General features: G+C 37.9%; 1 protein-coding gene across 10 annotated transcripts in view; it reads right to left on the bottom strand.

The window, feature by feature from the left end:
• Positions 1-6,356: 6,356 nt before the first annotated feature.
• CCDC169 (coiled-coil domain containing 169) overlaps positions 6,357-17,543 on the bottom strand; it is a 31,067-nt gene continuing 19,880 nt past the window's right edge. For 3 of the 10 annotated variants that reach the window (XM_026790734.2, XM_074535340.1, XM_026790736.2), the window contains exons 5-8: positions 16,777-16,875; positions 16,523-16,576; positions 13,136-13,212; positions 6,359-9,812 (exon numbers count right to left, since the gene is read on the bottom strand). In XM_026790734.2, coding sequence (XP_026646535.2) covers positions 9,740-9,812; positions 13,136-13,212; positions 16,523-16,576; positions 16,777-16,875 — 303 coding nt within the window. In that variant the 3' untranslated portion in view covers positions 6,359-9,739. The other 7 variants (XR_012579018.1, XR_012579017.1, XM_074535336.1 and 4 more) reach the window with 6 other exon arrangements.

Below are 17,543 nucleotides of genomic sequence, written 5' to 3' on the forward strand. Positions count from 1 at the left end.
CCCTCCTTTTCTGAACCCAAGAAAATTCTCTTCCAGTTAGGTAACTGTCATCTGAGAACAAAACTACAGGTATTGCAGATTTTTGCGGTTTTTCATACACTAGCTCCAAGTTTTCCCATGGAATGCACCTCATCCAAATGGGCAGACAGGCTGTACATTCACTCCCTACCAAGCATGATTCCATTGGTAATAGTGATGGCAATAGTTAATCCCAGAAAGCAATACCTGGATTTCTCCATGCCAAAACCACTGCTTCCAGCAGCTGAAACAGGGCCTTCTATCTGAAAAATCGAAGACAAAACCAAGATTCATAAATATGAGTCATTAAAAGTCATTAAAAACCTTTGGTACAAAGTACTTTCTACTGATGTTCCCATTCTGAAAATAAAATATATATTTTAGAAAAATAATCATCAACATCTAGCAGTATATTTTCTTTTAGTTATTTATTTATTTTTTCCCTGATATTAAATAATGTCTTTATTCCAGAAAAGCTGCATGCACATGTTGTCTAGACCAACTTCAACTTCCTACCTTTTCTACCAAAAATCAAGCAGACAAATCAAGTAGGAAAACCAAGGAATTTTCCTTGAAAACTATTTGCATTTCTCTGGTTTGTGTTTCCACTACCCAGCTAAGAGTCTGATGCCACAAAATAACTTTACATTGCCACCTTTAATGCTTCCTGCACAGCCTTGGTTTAAAAATGCAGGACAAGATGTATACAAATAGAAAATGCTTATTTGATAACAGTGTCATTCCTGGAGAAAAAATCTTCTGGTATTTCTACTCTCACTGAAGAAGCCTGAACTTATCAAGAGTCCCCAGCCTGACTAATCAGCTCCTAGACAAAAGACTTTTGATATCACTGCTTTGTTAAAATTGTCAAAATCACAACTTCAGGCTCTTAAATATTAGTTATGTTTAAGGTCAGTGAAGAAATAGAAGAGGGAGACTGACCTGTTATATTTAAAATAATGATTCTTGGGCAACAACAAAGTGAAATAACTAAACTGGTAAGAGCATCGCTCATGGAGATGTGCGTAATTGAAATGTTGATTTGCCTGTTGATTTGAGTGGGTGAAAAGGTCACACAAAATCTCTTCAGCATTCCTTAATAAGGAAACCTTTTTCTTTCCCTTGATTAAGATTACTCTCGGTGTTTTTATATACATCCATTTCAAAATGTGAAATAGTATTTGAAAAAAAAGGCAACTAATAACCTATTTTATTTACCCATTTCAGCAGTGTTTTCTGTTTGTCAAACATCAGAGAATTCTGAATGACTGTGAAAAGCATGTGTGATGCAATGTACACACAATGACATCAGTCATGCATTCATTTCTGCTCTGTGGAAAACTCCAGTAACAAGAAACCGTCCAAAGGCTAAACTGTTCCAAGGACGTTTGAGAGTGCTGAAATGGAGCACAGCGCAGAATTTTCTGGTTAAGCTGCATGTCATCATGAAGTGACAAATAACTGAAATGGAAGCTCTCCTCACTTGGTTTGGATAAGATAAAGCAGAGTTGACAGGAGCTCTCCACCATTCCTGGTCATCATCCTGGACTACTGGCTGGCTGGTTTACACTTCCCCCATTCAGCATCTGAGTACTGCAAATTTTAACTTTTCCCATCTGAGTACATCCCCCCATTCAGCATCTGAGTAGCACAATTTTTTAACTTTTCCCATGCAACATACAGAGTGTCAGCAGTACATTCCCCTTCTAGAAAGTAACTTGTCAGTCCTATATAATTCAGGCCCTCTTTGAATCTACTCTACAAAGTCCTTTGAAAATCTGGCTCTTAGCATAAAACATATTCTGTGTTATCTGGATCATTTTTTAGGGGTCCAGAATTCTACTAGATGCTCTTAGGCCATCTTCACTATGTTATAAGGGCAAGTACCTCAGCTATGCTTACACTCCATGACTCAAAAAGAATGCCAAAAGGATGCAGGTTTACTTTAGAAGATCTCTTTTTTTTTTTCTTTATATAAGAATATTACCAGTCCATTAAACTTGTTTAAACTTTATCTTTTTAAGTAAAGAAATTATGGCCTCAGCGAATGTATTTTGTTCTGTATCAGAAGTATATCCCTTGCCTATAAGCATCACTTTTAATTTAAAAGAGTTCCTCAAAGGTATTTCTTAAGTAAACCTTTCAAAGGTTTTTATAGGGTAACCTTCCTCCTCTCCCCGACTTTGCACAAATGCTTATTTAAATTTGAAGTTTATATGAATTTTGATTCTACAATGGTTTTATAGTCATGCTGAACTATTCCTCAAAACAACTCAAAACTTGCATAGACCAGTTCTGTCTTTCACTACGTAAACCTGTTATTTAGATTTTAGGGTGGGTAATTTTGGGTTCGGGATTTTTTGTTATTATGTGGGGGTTATTATGTGTTGCACCTCATCAGAGCACTAGCTGAGAAAGCTGCAGGGTGCTTTGCTCTCTGTAATGTTAGCATGTTCTTTTCCCCATTTTTTGTATCTTTGGGCACACACTGTTCTGTCTTTCCTACTTGGAAATGCCATGGGCACTGCTCCTAAGTGACGGTTGTCCATAGAGCCATCCTAAGCAGTACAATTAAAGTAACTTCCAGTGAAAGTTTTGATGGTGAGAGAAGACAGACAGTTCAGAGGACATACTAGGCACCACTGTGGCTGGTGCTGGCAGTAGGAAACAGATGGTTACCAGGCCAGAAAATAATAATGGAATTCTTCTATGGCTCAGGCTGCAGGTGACCAACTTTAACAAAACAAGTTGAAGCTCTAAGTCTGCAGCCCTGTGAAATGCTACAGTGAGAAAGGATTTGCTGCAGATATCAGAAAACAGAAGAACCAGCAATTTAAGCAATTAAGTAGGCAGGGGAGATTACCAGGAGGAGTGAGACAGCTATTTTTGCCAAGAATTTTGGAATATGTGCCCTAAAAACTATTATAACTTCCCCCACTGAATGCCAGCCCAGGAGAACAGTGTGAAATGCCAGATGTCTGCAGAGCCTTTAGTACAAGCTCCATCTTTGTATCCTTCTTATCCTTCTCAGGAAAGGCTAATTGCAATGATATCCACATAGTGACAAAATGAGTCAACAGTGGAGAATGTGCTGCTATCCTGAACCATGAGATACTGTCAGATGCTGGTACCTACCATTAAAAGCCTTCATATTGAGTTAATTGTTGATTTTTTAATTTTTTTTTTCTGATTGTCACATGCCTAAAACCTGTGGCTTCCAGTTACATGAGAGATCTTAGCATGAAGTAGGGTCATGGAGAGGACAGAGCAAGTGCATGAACCCACCACCCCTGTAAGGTAACTCTTACACACGTGCCATGTGCTAACACTGTAAACCCCAGGCTGCCAGGAACAATCTGGGGCATGATAATCCTGTAATGAGCAACAGCAGGTGCTAAAGTGCTTAAAGTAAATCACTCCTGCAGTCAGCAAATTGTTATTTATGTCAGCACCACCAAAGAGTGCAAATCTGATAGGATGGGTGGCAGCCAGTGACCCCTGGAACTGGGGGCTGGGAGCTGCAGGGGATCCCTGGGCAAGCAGAGCAGGGCAGGGCAGGGCAGGGACCATCTCACTGCCCCCACCAGGAGCAGTACAAACTGGGGACAGAGCACCCTGGGGACAGGGACAGCCAAGGCTGGGGCAGGACATCTGCCTGCAAGTGGAGCTGGGGATCAGGGAACTAGGGTCAGGCCCAGCCCAGAATGACTGAAGCATCAATGCAGAGCCAAGGAACTGAGTGTGGTGTTATAATATTGTTTGTTGGTTTCTAATTTTGATCAGGCTGGAAAGAGATTTCTTCTATCTCCTTAAAGCCTTTTGTTTGTTTGGATTGTGAGGAATTCCTATTACTTTTCCAGCTCAGCATGTCTGTGGGTACACCCAGAAACTCCAGCCACTGGAGATACTGCTAAAATAATAGCCAAGGCAGCACTGAGCACAGCACAACACAGTATGTTTCCAGGATTGGTGCTTTGCTCCAGATGTCTGGAGTAAAATCTTCAGAAGGAAATGGTCCTCCATTCCTCTCCTCTCCAGCCAGTGAGGGATATGGAGTTCCCACACCTCTCTGAGCCATGGCACAGGAGCAGCCTCCTGCACAGGTGTTGATGAGACTGAAGGTCTGGCCTGATACGTGCTTTCTGATGGCAGCCTCAGGCAAGGTAGATTATTTCATCCAAACATTTTAAGTGTATTTGGACAAATTACTCTTGCCCAAGGATGTATTATACTAATGAAATTATGCTGTCAGCCATTGCAGGCCTGGCAGGAATTGCAAACTATTTTAATCCTCCAAGAACACATTTGCCCAGGCAACAATTTGACATGTCATCAGTAAATTCTTAGCTCAGCTTTTTAAGAGACAGGAACACACAAAAAAGGATTGATCTCTGGGTTACTGATTCCTATCACAATTGCATCAAATTTTCTCCTAAAGTCTGTAGCAAATTGATCTATGGGCTGTATTTTCCCACCTGTATACTGGAGGTCTACAGGCTTTAGGAGGGCTTTTTAGCATAATGCAGTAGCTTGTTGGGTTGATTTCAAAAGAACATGGAGCTTGCCAAAGGTACTTAAAGGGAAGATAAAAAAGAAAGGTAATTTGTCCTTGTAAGTACCGATGCAACATGAGAATAGATCTCTGTGCCTTGTAAATTCAATGCCTAAAGAACAGGTCCTCTGTTGAGTGCTGGGCTGCTGTGAGACAAAAAGATCAGCCCAAAGGAGAGTCAAATTGCAGCTCAGTATTATTCTTGGCTGAGACCCTCTACTGATCTTGAGTGTCACTGTCCCTAGTCAGAGCAAGAGAAATAAAAAAAAAAAAATGACAAGAACAAGGTTCAGCTTATCTTTCTACAAGCTGGACAGGTTATTCTGAATCTGGCATCCTATATTTTCTTTCCAGTCAGGGGAAAGAAATCCAGTTGATGTGTCATCTGATCCATTTTAAGCATCTCTATAAGAATGAGAGGAGCTGCACTCTGAAGGTGTCTGTTTTGGTTTTGTTTTTTTCCCCATTGACTACTCATTGAGTATACAGTGATTAGCTCAGATTTAGATGTATGGCTTTTAAGCTGCAAACTGGGACACATTATTCCCAGGCTACTTTTCCTTCTTTTCATCTTTTTAAAAGATTTCTCAGTATTCTATTCCTAATCAGCACAGGATGAGTCAAGAGTGCACAGCCTTGTTGATTCATCCTTCCCCCAAAATAACTCTTCAGCTGTGCCCAATTTTCCTGGTCCCCAGTCTGCATTGCTCTGTTACACCACACCATTCCTGAGCAGATTCCACACAGGACAGTTGTGTGGAAGGATCAGACAGATGCAGGGGGAAGCGCCTGTTGCAGGGTGGTGTGGGAGTGAGGCCAGTCCTGGATCTCACATGGAGTCCTTCTCTTTACAGAGCTGACATTTTTCCCTGTGACAAGACACACAAAGCAACTGGTGTCACTGCTGACTCACACTGGGTTGTGTTCATCAGGAAATACCCTGACATCAGTCTTTACTGGTAAATCTCTACAATAAGATGCAGTAGCCACAGCTGTTTCTGCACCAACAGAGCACCAATATTATCCATCTTCATTGTAAGACAAAAGAAAACCCATTTGATTTAGGTCAGGCTTATTTAGATTCATTGTGGTTTTACCAGCTGGCTTCCCTCCAGCACCAGTGTATGTATCTTTGTGTTACTTCTCAGCAGCAGAAACATACTGTTCTCCCCAAATTACAGATGGGATGCTGAAGCAGAATTCATCTTCTCCCAGGCAACAAAGGGAGGGGTGAGAAGTTACATGGGAATCAGAACACAGGAACTTTAGCAGCCTAGAAATGGAGCCATTGAGAGCCCTTTCTGTGGGGTGGTGCATTGAGCTACTCCCAGAACCACAGGCAAAGCCTGGTCCCATCAGCATGCTACTCCTGTAGACATGAGAACCTCATTTGATCTCTACATGGTTCTTCTTAGTTGGTAGTTTAGGGCAAAGATTAGTGAAGTGGAGGAAAACTGGATTCTAAGATGTAACCTATAAGGCACTAAATCCAATGTTTGTATTTTTGGAAGAGAGGGTTAAACTTATCTGCCAAGTAAATAAGGTACTGCCACCTTTGAAAAGCATCATTATCCAATCTAGAGCTGTCTGCCATTAGTGTGACACCTGTGTGTAAAATTATAAGACTGTGGCAATTAGCTATAATTTTAGTCCATGCACATTATATCTGCTTCCAACTAGAGTTAGTTCAAAGTACATGTCATGTTTGAGACAAGTTTGGCAAAACCAGTAGAGGCTTAACAACACAGAGTTTCATTTGCTGATTTATTAATTTATTTATTTGCTTGCTACTGTGTCTGCATCACATTTGTAAAAAGGCCTGCACAGCATCCTTCTCTACTGGAAATGTATTAAGCCTAAATTATGCACTTCATCTTTGCCAATAGAGATAGAATATCATAAGAATCAGGGAAACTGTCAGTTGTACCACCTAGTCAGTTTAAATACAGAGAGCCCATTAAATAAAGTATTTAAGCAACAAAATATCGTGCTTCTTATTAATGATATCACCCCAGTTCTCTGCAGCCTGTGGTTATGCTGCATAATTACATAATAATCAGCCACACAGTCAATGCCTGTCCAATAAACATTTTAATTTTATTCCATCATAGAACAGTACACTGCTGCTAAACTGATTAATTAAAACCAGATATCACGACTCAATACCACATTTAATCATGAGACTCTAAAATAAAAAAAGAAAGGGTTTTTTTTGGAAATAAGAAATGTGTGCTTACCAGCATTTGAGATTTTAAATTTATATTTTCCAGAAACCATATATTTTCCATACCCTATATTTCCATACCCATTTCCAAACCATATTTTCCATACCCCATATTTTATATGGGGTAAATACTTAAAATGCCTTAGTTACCTCAGAATCATGACTCATCTGAAATTAATGGAAATACATGAGTAATCATGTAAAGGCAGCATACTGTCAAGTGCTGAGTTAGGATATCAAATTCCCCAGTCCATCAATTAAAGCCACTTACACACTACAGTCAGTATATCTGGAATATCAAGTACATTCAACACTGAAGGAAGAAGTTTGGCCAGACTCAAATCTTCACGTCTGATCCTGTCTTCCTCTGATGTTCAGCTCCATTCAACTGCTGACCACAACTGTCAGCAATCCAGTTTCCCATTTTTGGTTTCAGATTTCTTCAGTGTCACATATGATGCACGTATGCACAGAGACTTGAGAGGAGGCCAACTTTATATTGGAATGGTTGGCAGCATTACATAACATCACCCTGTTGTGAAATCAGGGGAAAACCAGATATCACTACGCTCCCATATCTACTTTAAATAAACCTGATTCTGTCATCTAGGCCTAAAATAATACTGCATACTATGAAGTACTTGAAGGATTAATTAATCCTAAATGTGCTGAAATATTCATATCAAAGATATTACAGAAAGCCATCTAACTGTTCATTTTTGCAAATGTAAAAAAAAATGCATTTCACAGGACAACAAAACAGTAAGAAAAGCTCAAGATAGCACAAGATAAATCCAGGAATTTCAAAACACTCATTCACCCAACCTCACCAAATCAAACAAATAATCCCTACATGATTTGGGAAAGCCAAAAGTGTAAAAGTTTTATTTTGATCCAAAGACACCTACACTTTTGAAACCAACCACTCTTTTTTTGTTGTTGCAAAGAAATTTGAGTTGTCAAATTTAATTACCATGTTTGTCCTTATTTTCAGAAAACCAGGAAAGAAATGAAATTCCAAGTAATTAAAAGAGTATGAGTATTGAACTATAACCATTTTCCACAACAAAAATTACAGCTGGACATACAATTACAATGGTAAAAAAGCAGAAGTTTTAGCAATTAGTTATCATGCTACTGCATTTCGAATCCCAAATTAAATCAAATTGTTCTTGGCAATTTGAAACAGGGACTAAATAGGACATAGTCTGCTCTTCTCCCAAGTCATTCCTGTACCAATACATGTCTCTTTTAAGGCTTCAAAAAAAGTCTCTTTTCATGTCCTCAGTGAGGAACAGCCTTGAGGGAAGCATCCAAGTCTCCTGTTGTGAAAAACTGTTCTGTCATATTTGTGCAGTTTTTCCAGTTATTCTGAGGTGCTACACAGACCAGACTTGAGTGCACTAACATTTGATTAAGAGACAGCAGTAGGAAATGCTTGCTGCATGAATCCAAGAACTGGATCTTTGTTACTACTGCTGATGTCCCTTGTCTTTTATGCCAATAGAGCCACTATGGTGATTTTTTCCCCTCTCCTTCACCACAGTGACAAACACCAGCACAACAAACATTTGGAAATTTTTCATGTGAAAAACATAAACAGAAGAGTGCTAACCTAACCAGCTGTGCTATGGTGTGAGGAAAAAACCAGCCAGGCAGACCAACCTGCTTATGAAAGAATGATATACCATGTGCACCATGGTAACATGACAAATATCTGTAATGAATTTCATACTATGTAAGTGAAAAAACCAGGGATTTCCATACTGAATATGCTGTACCATGCTGCACGTCTTTGCTCCCTGCATTTCAGAATGACACCATTGGTTTGTCTTTTACTATGAGTTAATTACAGTGTCACTTTAATGCTGCCAGGAATGAGAAACTATTAGTACTGCTCTTAAAGAGGGAAAAAACTTTATTGCAAAGAGTTAGGAATGCTCTTAAAATAATAAAGGGCAGTGAAGCAACCACTTTTACTCTGCCAAGAGCTTTTAAGATGTAACCCAGAGGATTGAAGCTTCATTACAAAAACATTTTTCCCATTGCCACTTGAAAAAATTTTGCTGAATTTAATGACTAAAATGTGGGTAATAAAACTGCAACAATAATTGCATGCTTAAGAATGAAGAGAAAAAATAGTTCTACTTTCACTGAAGAGATGATTTTTAGGACTGGCACTATTTTGGATCCTAAAAGCACAAGGATCAATGTCACTGAAGAAGACAGAGATTTTTATGACCCAAGACTGTGGATACAAGGGTTCATCTGAGAATTCAAATTTCAAAGAGCAACATACCTCTATCAGGATATGTGTTTCTGTATAGAACATATATAGTGTTTAAAAGAAACAACATTCCACAAGATAGGCTCTGAAGATTCCTTAATAAAAAGTGACAAATTTTTCTGTCATTTCTATCCATTACTAGTGGCTGAAGCAGCTGGAAATGGTGCTGTGCTTCTAAACCATGTAGACAGAAAGTAGTAGTCAACATGGTATCTGTGGCAAGCTAGCTTTTAAAAAAATTTATATTTAGACAATACTTCAGGTTACATCAGTCTGCCTCCTTCTTCTTGGATTGAGGTCAAAAATACTAGAGGCTTGTTTGTTTTCCATGGCTGCATAGTTCAAGGATCTACATGGTGTAAAAGACATTAAATATTCTCCAACTTTTCCAACACCCTCAGAATCACTGATGTGAAGCAGAATGGAAATGGTCAGAGGTCACCAGTACAAAAATGGCAACTAGAAGATCAATTTCATTAGGCAGAGGAACACTTAAGACTAAGGCTGCCAAGAAGACATTGGGGTCTGGCATTGCAATAAGACACACTTTCATTTTCAATTTAGAAAGTTTCAGTCAAATTAATTTTTTAAAAAAGTGACTGGAAGTTTTTTGCATTAATATTAAATCAGTGCTTTAGCTGTGGAAGTTGGTTCACTCCTACAATCTTTTTAATTGATCGTTAACCTGAGGATTAACCATCTTCAGGTTTCCTGGAACACTGTGTCTTCCTCTGAAAAAAAAATGGGTGAAGTTAGTCAGCAAATGTCACATTGCCTGTACATTTTAATGGCTAAAAATGCGCATGCTTTCTATATTTGCATATCTGATTACTACTGTGAATTAATAAACCTGAGAAAGGAAAAAACAAGTATATTTCTGGGTTCGCAGGTTAGAAGAGAATCTAATTATTCTGCAAACGCAATCTTCATCTCATGATTCCTGTTACCTAAGTGATGTCATTTGGAGAACATGAACAGAATACTAAATATTGGCACTAGGAGAGTGATAACTGGCTACAGAGACATTTTCTTTAGTTAAAGAATTCCCACCAGAAAAGGGGAAAAAACTTCCTGTAGATGTAGTTACAGCTCTGTGCAGGTATTCCACTCTGGAAAGTCAGGCTCTTGAACCCATAATCACCAGAAGTGCTTGCAGGAGATGCTGCCAGCAGACTTTTGAAGTGGTACTCATCATGATACATACACTATCTACATGAAACCAGCTAGAGCTTCATCTTGATCATCTAAGAAATCTGTGGGAATGTAAAGAAATCTCCAGGGAAAGAAGGGTGCTTTCTCAGTCTGCAATGGTCATTCTCCTGAATAAGAAGCCTGCCTTTCTGCTCCTATGCAATGTCCCTTTGTTTCTCTTCCTGTTTATTACTGCAGAGGAAATACAGTACTTAACATACTCTAACAACAATATACAGAGCTTCAGTGTCTTTCTCAAGCAAAGACATTTTGAAGGAAAATATATCACAACATCACACTGTTATATTTGTCATGATACCCAGATATGTGATAGAAGTGATGGTATCTGTGCAAGTTTCAAACTTGTGGGGAAAGAGGGAACAAAGTCAAACTTATGGCTCACTAGTCTCCTTGGGATTGACACGTTTTGTTCCAGCTCTTGCAAGCAGTCTTGGTCTTAGAGAGAGAACTGTGCCCATACAGATATGGAGGTATTTCTACTGAGAGTTGGAAGATCACAATCTAAGGCCCCAGTGTGCTTGAAAATCAATTATTCAAATTCAAATCAGTTGATTACTCAAAATCAATTGATTAAACTGTAGATCACTGTACAGCTGAACAAAGCAGAAAATGCCTATGTGGATTTCTGCAGGCAGCAAAACCTCTTCCAGTCAAAACCAGCTAGACTTATAGACTTAGAAGACAGGTAATTATAGCAGTGCAGTATTGAAATTCAGCTAATAAGCTCCAGCATAAATCTCAGTGTAACAGCAGAGATCAGAATGACAATAAATTGGCTGCTCAAATTGCATCAGAGATATGAGCCATCAAGACCTCCATGTTCTTCCCAGCTGTCAGCTAGCCTATCTTCTTGTCCTGTAATAACCACAAAAAGGACCTCTGCTGAACTTGCTTCTGTTTTGGATGGCCAGGAAACTGAATGCATCAACAATTAGTTGTTGGAACTCTTGTTACTGAGAATTTTTGACTTTCTGTGCTGACAGGCACTGATCTCTATACCATCTCACACATTTAATCCCAACCTTAGCAAAAAAAAAGCAAAGAATCCACATTAGTGTTCACAACTACTACACAAAAATGTTTTCAGTGTTCGTTTAATATACAGGTTGGGCTTTCTGTACCTGTTCCTATAGTTAAAACAAGCATTAAGCAGTTTCTTAGTATGGTTTGAATTCCAATGCAGGCATTTTGTAAAAGGGGAACGAAGGTGAGATAAGAATTCTAGACAGAAAATGTTCAAATTACTCTCAAGAACATGCATGCCTTCTCTTATTTTAATGAAATTATTTCCCATTAATGTCAGCTTGAACAAACAACCCCCAGGCTATAAATCAAAACATAATTAAAAAGGAATAATATAAAAATGGCTGTAGTTACCTTGTGATGTTCATGAGGTACATACTTATATTCTAGTATTTTCTTAAAACACAAACTATGCCAAATCCCCACTCTTACATCCATGTTGCCAGCAAATATCAAAGTTTGTCCTGAAAGTTTTAAGTCACTGGCTATAAAAGTAAATAATCTGAAAACTAGGTTCTTATATACTAAGGACAATTTAAAGGACGAAAAATTATCTTCATGTGTTTAAAGAACATTGAAAAGTAAAAAAAAGTCCTCTTAGGGAAAATGGATAGAAATGGGATATTTTGTTACACCACACATCTTCTGAGACCAGCAGTTACAAGACACTTTATTTTCTTTTATACTTTCTTTTGTTTGATATAAGGAAAATTATATGACAGAAACACATTGTCATATAATGACAGGGTAAGTAATGATCTACTAAAATAGATTGTGAAAAACCCCACCATAATCACAAATCAGTGCTAACCCTCAGCAAACCTCCATATCTCACTGATGATATTTAATCTCACTGCAGAGGCAGTGAATCCTTCTGGTTCTAGCTTTCTGACCTTCTCCATAGGAACCATGTTAAATATCACTGAGGTCAAAAGTGATACAGTGGCATATGGGGCACTTCAAACCCACACAGTGCTTTTTATGTATTGAGAAACTTCAGTTATAGAACTGAATTCATATTGTACTGCGTTAATTCATATTATTAATATACTCTCCTGGAACATGAAGATTCACTATTACAGTTTATGAAATCCTGTGATTCTGTGCTCACACAGAATGAAAGGAAAAAGCTGGTAAGCAAACAGGCCTACACAATATCATGTTTATAATTTACTCATTACATTTTTAGATTATTCCAATATATATTGTGTATGCTCATTTTAATAATATAGGCAAGTGGGTTTGTGCAAGAGTATCCACTGTGAGACATGAAATACATAGAAATCATACTATCTTAGGAATTTTCCAAATATAAATTATTTGGGAGAGTTTAAAAATTAAGTATTATATATACAAAAGTGCTTCCACACTTTTGTAAGCATCTGTTTATGGCCACTGGAGGCAGGTGACTGGGTACAACAGTTTTTCATATGTGCTCCCTATATTCTTCACACTTTATATTCTTAACATATTCAATTCAGTTAAAATATAAATCTCAAATTTTAAGCTTATCTACAAATACTGCAATCAGAAATTAATTTTATTTCTATGTATCTCAGAGCAGGTGGACTTTTTTCAAATTTATATTTCTAAACCATATAACTAAACAGAAATATGTTAAACAATGATTTAAACATATCTATTTTCAACATTTGCAATAAATAAAATTGATGAAAAGCAACATCAAAAATTATGTTGAGTAATACTTTGTCAGTGGGCTTATGCTGTGATATTTATCATGAACAGACAGTTGCATTGTTCGAAACAGTACTTAGCAAAAAAAAATCAATCAGTAAACAGGAATATAAAGGAAATTTACCTCAGTATCTGTTTTCCTCCCTTGCCAGTCAGAGCATCAGGTTTTTTCCTTTCAAAAATTTTAGGTTTAGCTGAGGTCTGCAATAGCCAAATTTTTACAAAACAAGTTAAATCCTAACCCAAATCAGTTACAGAAGTAAATAGGATTTGCATGGATTTACTTTATTGAAGTCAAGAAATTTTTGTAATTGAGGAACTCCAGTATTAAAGATGATGGCTAGCATAGTTTATCATATTATCATATCTGAGCAGATGTGATTCTGTGACACACGAGGCAAGACCAATGCCAAGGTTGCCTTCACTGTTTTTGTAATTTCTATAAATATTGAGAGCTGCTATATATGATTATTTTCCATAGCACTGTTTTTGCTGGTACGGTTTACTCCAGGCCTATCTCAACTAAAATTTGCCATAGTTGTACAAGCAGCTTTCCAGCTGTAGCAATCTATAACCTTGGGCCTTTTCTGCAAAGAAATCCCAGTCACAACTCAGATGCCACTCTGCTAGCAACAGTTTGTGGCAAAAATCTGGCCAGAAAGAATGGCCTTTTTAAAGAACCACTATAGCTCTTCTTTGCTTGGCTCTGAAACTGATTTCTGAACATCATCAGAGAGTGCCTTTGAGATCTGTGGACTCCAAATCCTAAACCAATGCTTTGCCAGACTAAAAACAAAACAAAAAATGCAAACAAGAATACACCAGAAACCATTACCTCTAGCATGAGCTCTCAAGATTGTGAAATTTTTTATTTCTTTTAAAACTATAATTTAAAACTGACTGCATCCTTATGGGCCAGATAAGACAAACATCAAAAGCACTCAGAAGATAAATATATTCTGTAAATAAATTTTAAAAAAGGCAAAAAAGCACTCAGTAATAAAAAGGTAAATAAAATAAATGGCTTCTCAGAAACATCTTTGTCTTCTGCCTCTGCTGCAGGCTTCAGGAGGGATCCAAAACAAAGAGGAAAAACCTGCTGGCTTTTCACCACCTGGTATTTTTTAATACCTGCCAGTAAAAAACTTCTATTCTATGATTTTTTTTCTTACTGTCAGCTATAAAAAAATTACAAACATAATGAGATAAAACAAAGGCTTGAAAGAACACTATATTCTCTGTAAATAAGAGAGTGTCACCAGGATACACTGTTGTCACAGGACAGCAATACCTTGTGACATATTTACTATGCAAGGTAAGGAAATTGTAAACCTGTGGGTAAATCCTTCTAACTCAACAGCAGCCAATATTACTGTGCAATATTACTCTAGAACATTGATATTTTACTACAGTTGAAAGAGTCTGTACTGAATGTACATCTACTGCTTCTATTGTTAAAGTGGACTGTTAAAAGAGAAGGCAGATTTTAACACATACAGATTTTAACATATGCAGATTTTAAAATAATATAAAAGTCAAATCAAAGTTATGGCAGACAAAGACCTGAAGGGAACACATAAAGCACTGATCCTTTTGAAATCAACAGTAAACCACAGAATCATAGAATATCTCAAGTTGGAAGGGACTCATAAAGATCATCAATTCTAACTTCCTGCTCCTTGCAGGACTACCTGAAATTAAAGAGGGTCATCCAGTTGCTCCTTGAAGTCTTAGTGCTATGACCAGTTCCCTGCGGACCATGACCCAGTGATTGACCACCCCTTCAATGGAATGTTTCCATTGTTCAGTCTGCACTACCCCTGATGCAACTTCATTCCCTTTCCTCATGTGCTATCACTGGTCACCATGGAGAGGAGATGAGCAGCCTTCCCTCCTCTGCCCCCCTGGAGGAAGGTGCAGTGTGGGGTGAGGTCACTGCTCAGCAATGTGGTCACCCCTCAGCCTTCTCTCATCCCAGCTGAACCAACCAAGTGATCTCAACTGCTTCTCATAAATCTTGCCCTTGAGGCCAGACCACACAGTTCATCCTCCCTGGGACACGCTCACATAGTTGGATGCCCTTCTTAGACTGAGGTGCTCAAAACTGCACACAGCAGCTGGGATGTGGGGGTGACTGCCCTGCTCAGATCAGCAATGTACAGGGTAGATGTTTAAACTAAACTACTCACACTCTGCTCAGAGGTCAGGAGGAGGGACAGAAAAGTCCCCAGGGAAATTAATTTCATCTTGACCTAAAACATATGTGATACTTTGCACATGATTCTTTCTTCATGGATTACAGAGGATTCCTCTACGACTACTTTAGAATGGCTATTTGATGTTTAGAGAACTAAAGATAGGAATAGTAATCTGAAGATGACTATTTTGCTCTCATATGATACTGAAATCATGAGAGTAAATAATTAACTGCTGAAAATATAATGTGCTAACTACCTTGAGTGTCGATGGCAAAATCCTAGATCCCAGTGCCTCACTAAGCAACATGCCAGCGTATATACCTCACTTCAAATGGTGTCTTACACATATTTAGGCGTTTTTATAGGGAGCTGAACATAGGCACTCCTCTTGCTAGCATGTTCAGTAATAAAATCTGCTTTTATTTCCTTTCTTCCTCCAGAAGTTCTCAGTTTCACTGCTAATGTAAAAATATTAGCAGTTAACATGAGCATTTCCCAGGCTTTTTCTTGGTTTCATGCTGGAAAGTTCATTTAAGCAATTCTTTTAGATTTCCCAAAGTAGCAATGAACCGTGTAAGGGAATCAGTTGCCTACTGTGCAAACACATGCTAATTACAGGCTCTTACCCCAGTTAGCTATGAAAGGGACTCAGTGGCAGCAATTCTTGAATATCACACTAAGCTATTACTTTTACATTATTTAGGAATTTAGAGCTTTTCTAGAATAATAAGTACTATAAATCTTTACAGATTTCTTTGCAGGTTTCTCCAGTTTGTAGTATTAAATTTCATGTATTACATAATTTCCATCAATAAAATTTCACCTGTGATTTCATCAAAGCAAGGTGTTTTATCCCTGCTTTATAAAGCAAATGGAAATATATCCTGTGTTTAATTTTGAACTGGATGGATAGTTTATCTTTAAAAGAAAAAAGGAGACATATGAAAAGGAGGAATTACTACTTAAGGTGGATGTCACTACTGCTGACAATTCGCCTCTGTTCTGTTCAACTGCACAGCAGTCTTGTGACTAATGGATGGCCAAGCATCAGAAAATTGCTTCAGTTTTCTCAGTTATGGGCACTTTACTATGCTAGGGAACACTGAAACTCCAATCGATACAAAAGCAAAAAAAGTATTTAAAATAAACTGTATGATCTTTCAATTTATGGCTCTTATATTTTTTGAAAATCAGCTTTTGTAAGGTATTTGGTATACAAATTAAGTAATAAAACACTCTGATCTAATGGCATTACAGATACTGTTTTTACATTAAGAAAGCATTAAAGTTACTGAGTCACACATGTTACTTACCTGTAAGATCTCTGAGACGTACAAGCGCCGCTCATCATTAACTTTGTGGTAAGCCTACAGTTAAAATGAGATATAGGCTCATCATTAAGAACAAACTTTAAAATCTGAATCATACAGAAGATTCAGATATACAGCAGAGCCTTTTTTCAGTGACACATTTTTTTGGAACTATTCTATTGTGTGTTCCACACACAATCTGTTTGCAACACAACATAACAGCTTTTACAGTCTAGAGGGATAGAGTGATTACAAACCTTTGTTTCTTGTTCCAGTCTAAGTTCATAGTCCTTTAGCTGGTTCTGGAGAATTTTCTTCTCTTCTTCTAGCTGTTTAAGAACCTCCTTTAAGAAACCCTGTGATTATGGTAAATAAAACAATGTTTTACATCTATTTCCATTCTCTATAAAGATGACATCACCATAGTCCTTATTCTTCAAGCATTATGATGTTTGTCATTCTCTTTGGTTCCTGTGCATTTTTTGTTTTCATGGTTCTAGCTGGCACACTCCAGAGGCAAAAGCAATTAGCCATATGCTTCAATTACCAGCTATGCATTACACATTTCCACTGTGTTAAAATGACACAGGTACATATTCCACACTGCTGCTCCTTGGCATCTTAAGCAAATGCACCTTGTGGTAACCAGTCAGAATTGCTCCTTTGCTCTAAGCAAAATTCCCTCTGATTGCTCCTTTTTAGTAGGAAGAAGCTTTCACATCTTACCAGGACATCCATTTTCAAACTGCTTTCTGAGAGAGCTGCTGGGCTGGTTGAAGAACCACATGGGACATCCAAAGTAAGTCATACCAATTTGGCTAGAAAGCAATACTTTGTGGGGTGTGCAGCCATCTACATTGTCTACAATAGGAATAAGTAACACCAGTAGAGTCCATTTTTGGTTACTGGCACTAGCCACATCTTTGCTTGTTGTGTAATGGAATTAAAACACACACCCACACTTGGGAGGACCCAAGCAGGTCCTCTTCTACTACTAACACAGGGAATTGCTTTTCATAATCCC

This window comes from Zonotrichia albicollis, chromosome 2, assembly GCF_047830755.1.
Source record: "Zonotrichia albicollis isolate bZonAlb1 chromosome 2, bZonAlb1.hap1, whole genome shotgun sequence".
NCBI classification, from domain to species: domain Eukaryota; kingdom Metazoa; phylum Chordata; class Aves; order Passeriformes; family Passerellidae; genus Zonotrichia; species Zonotrichia albicollis.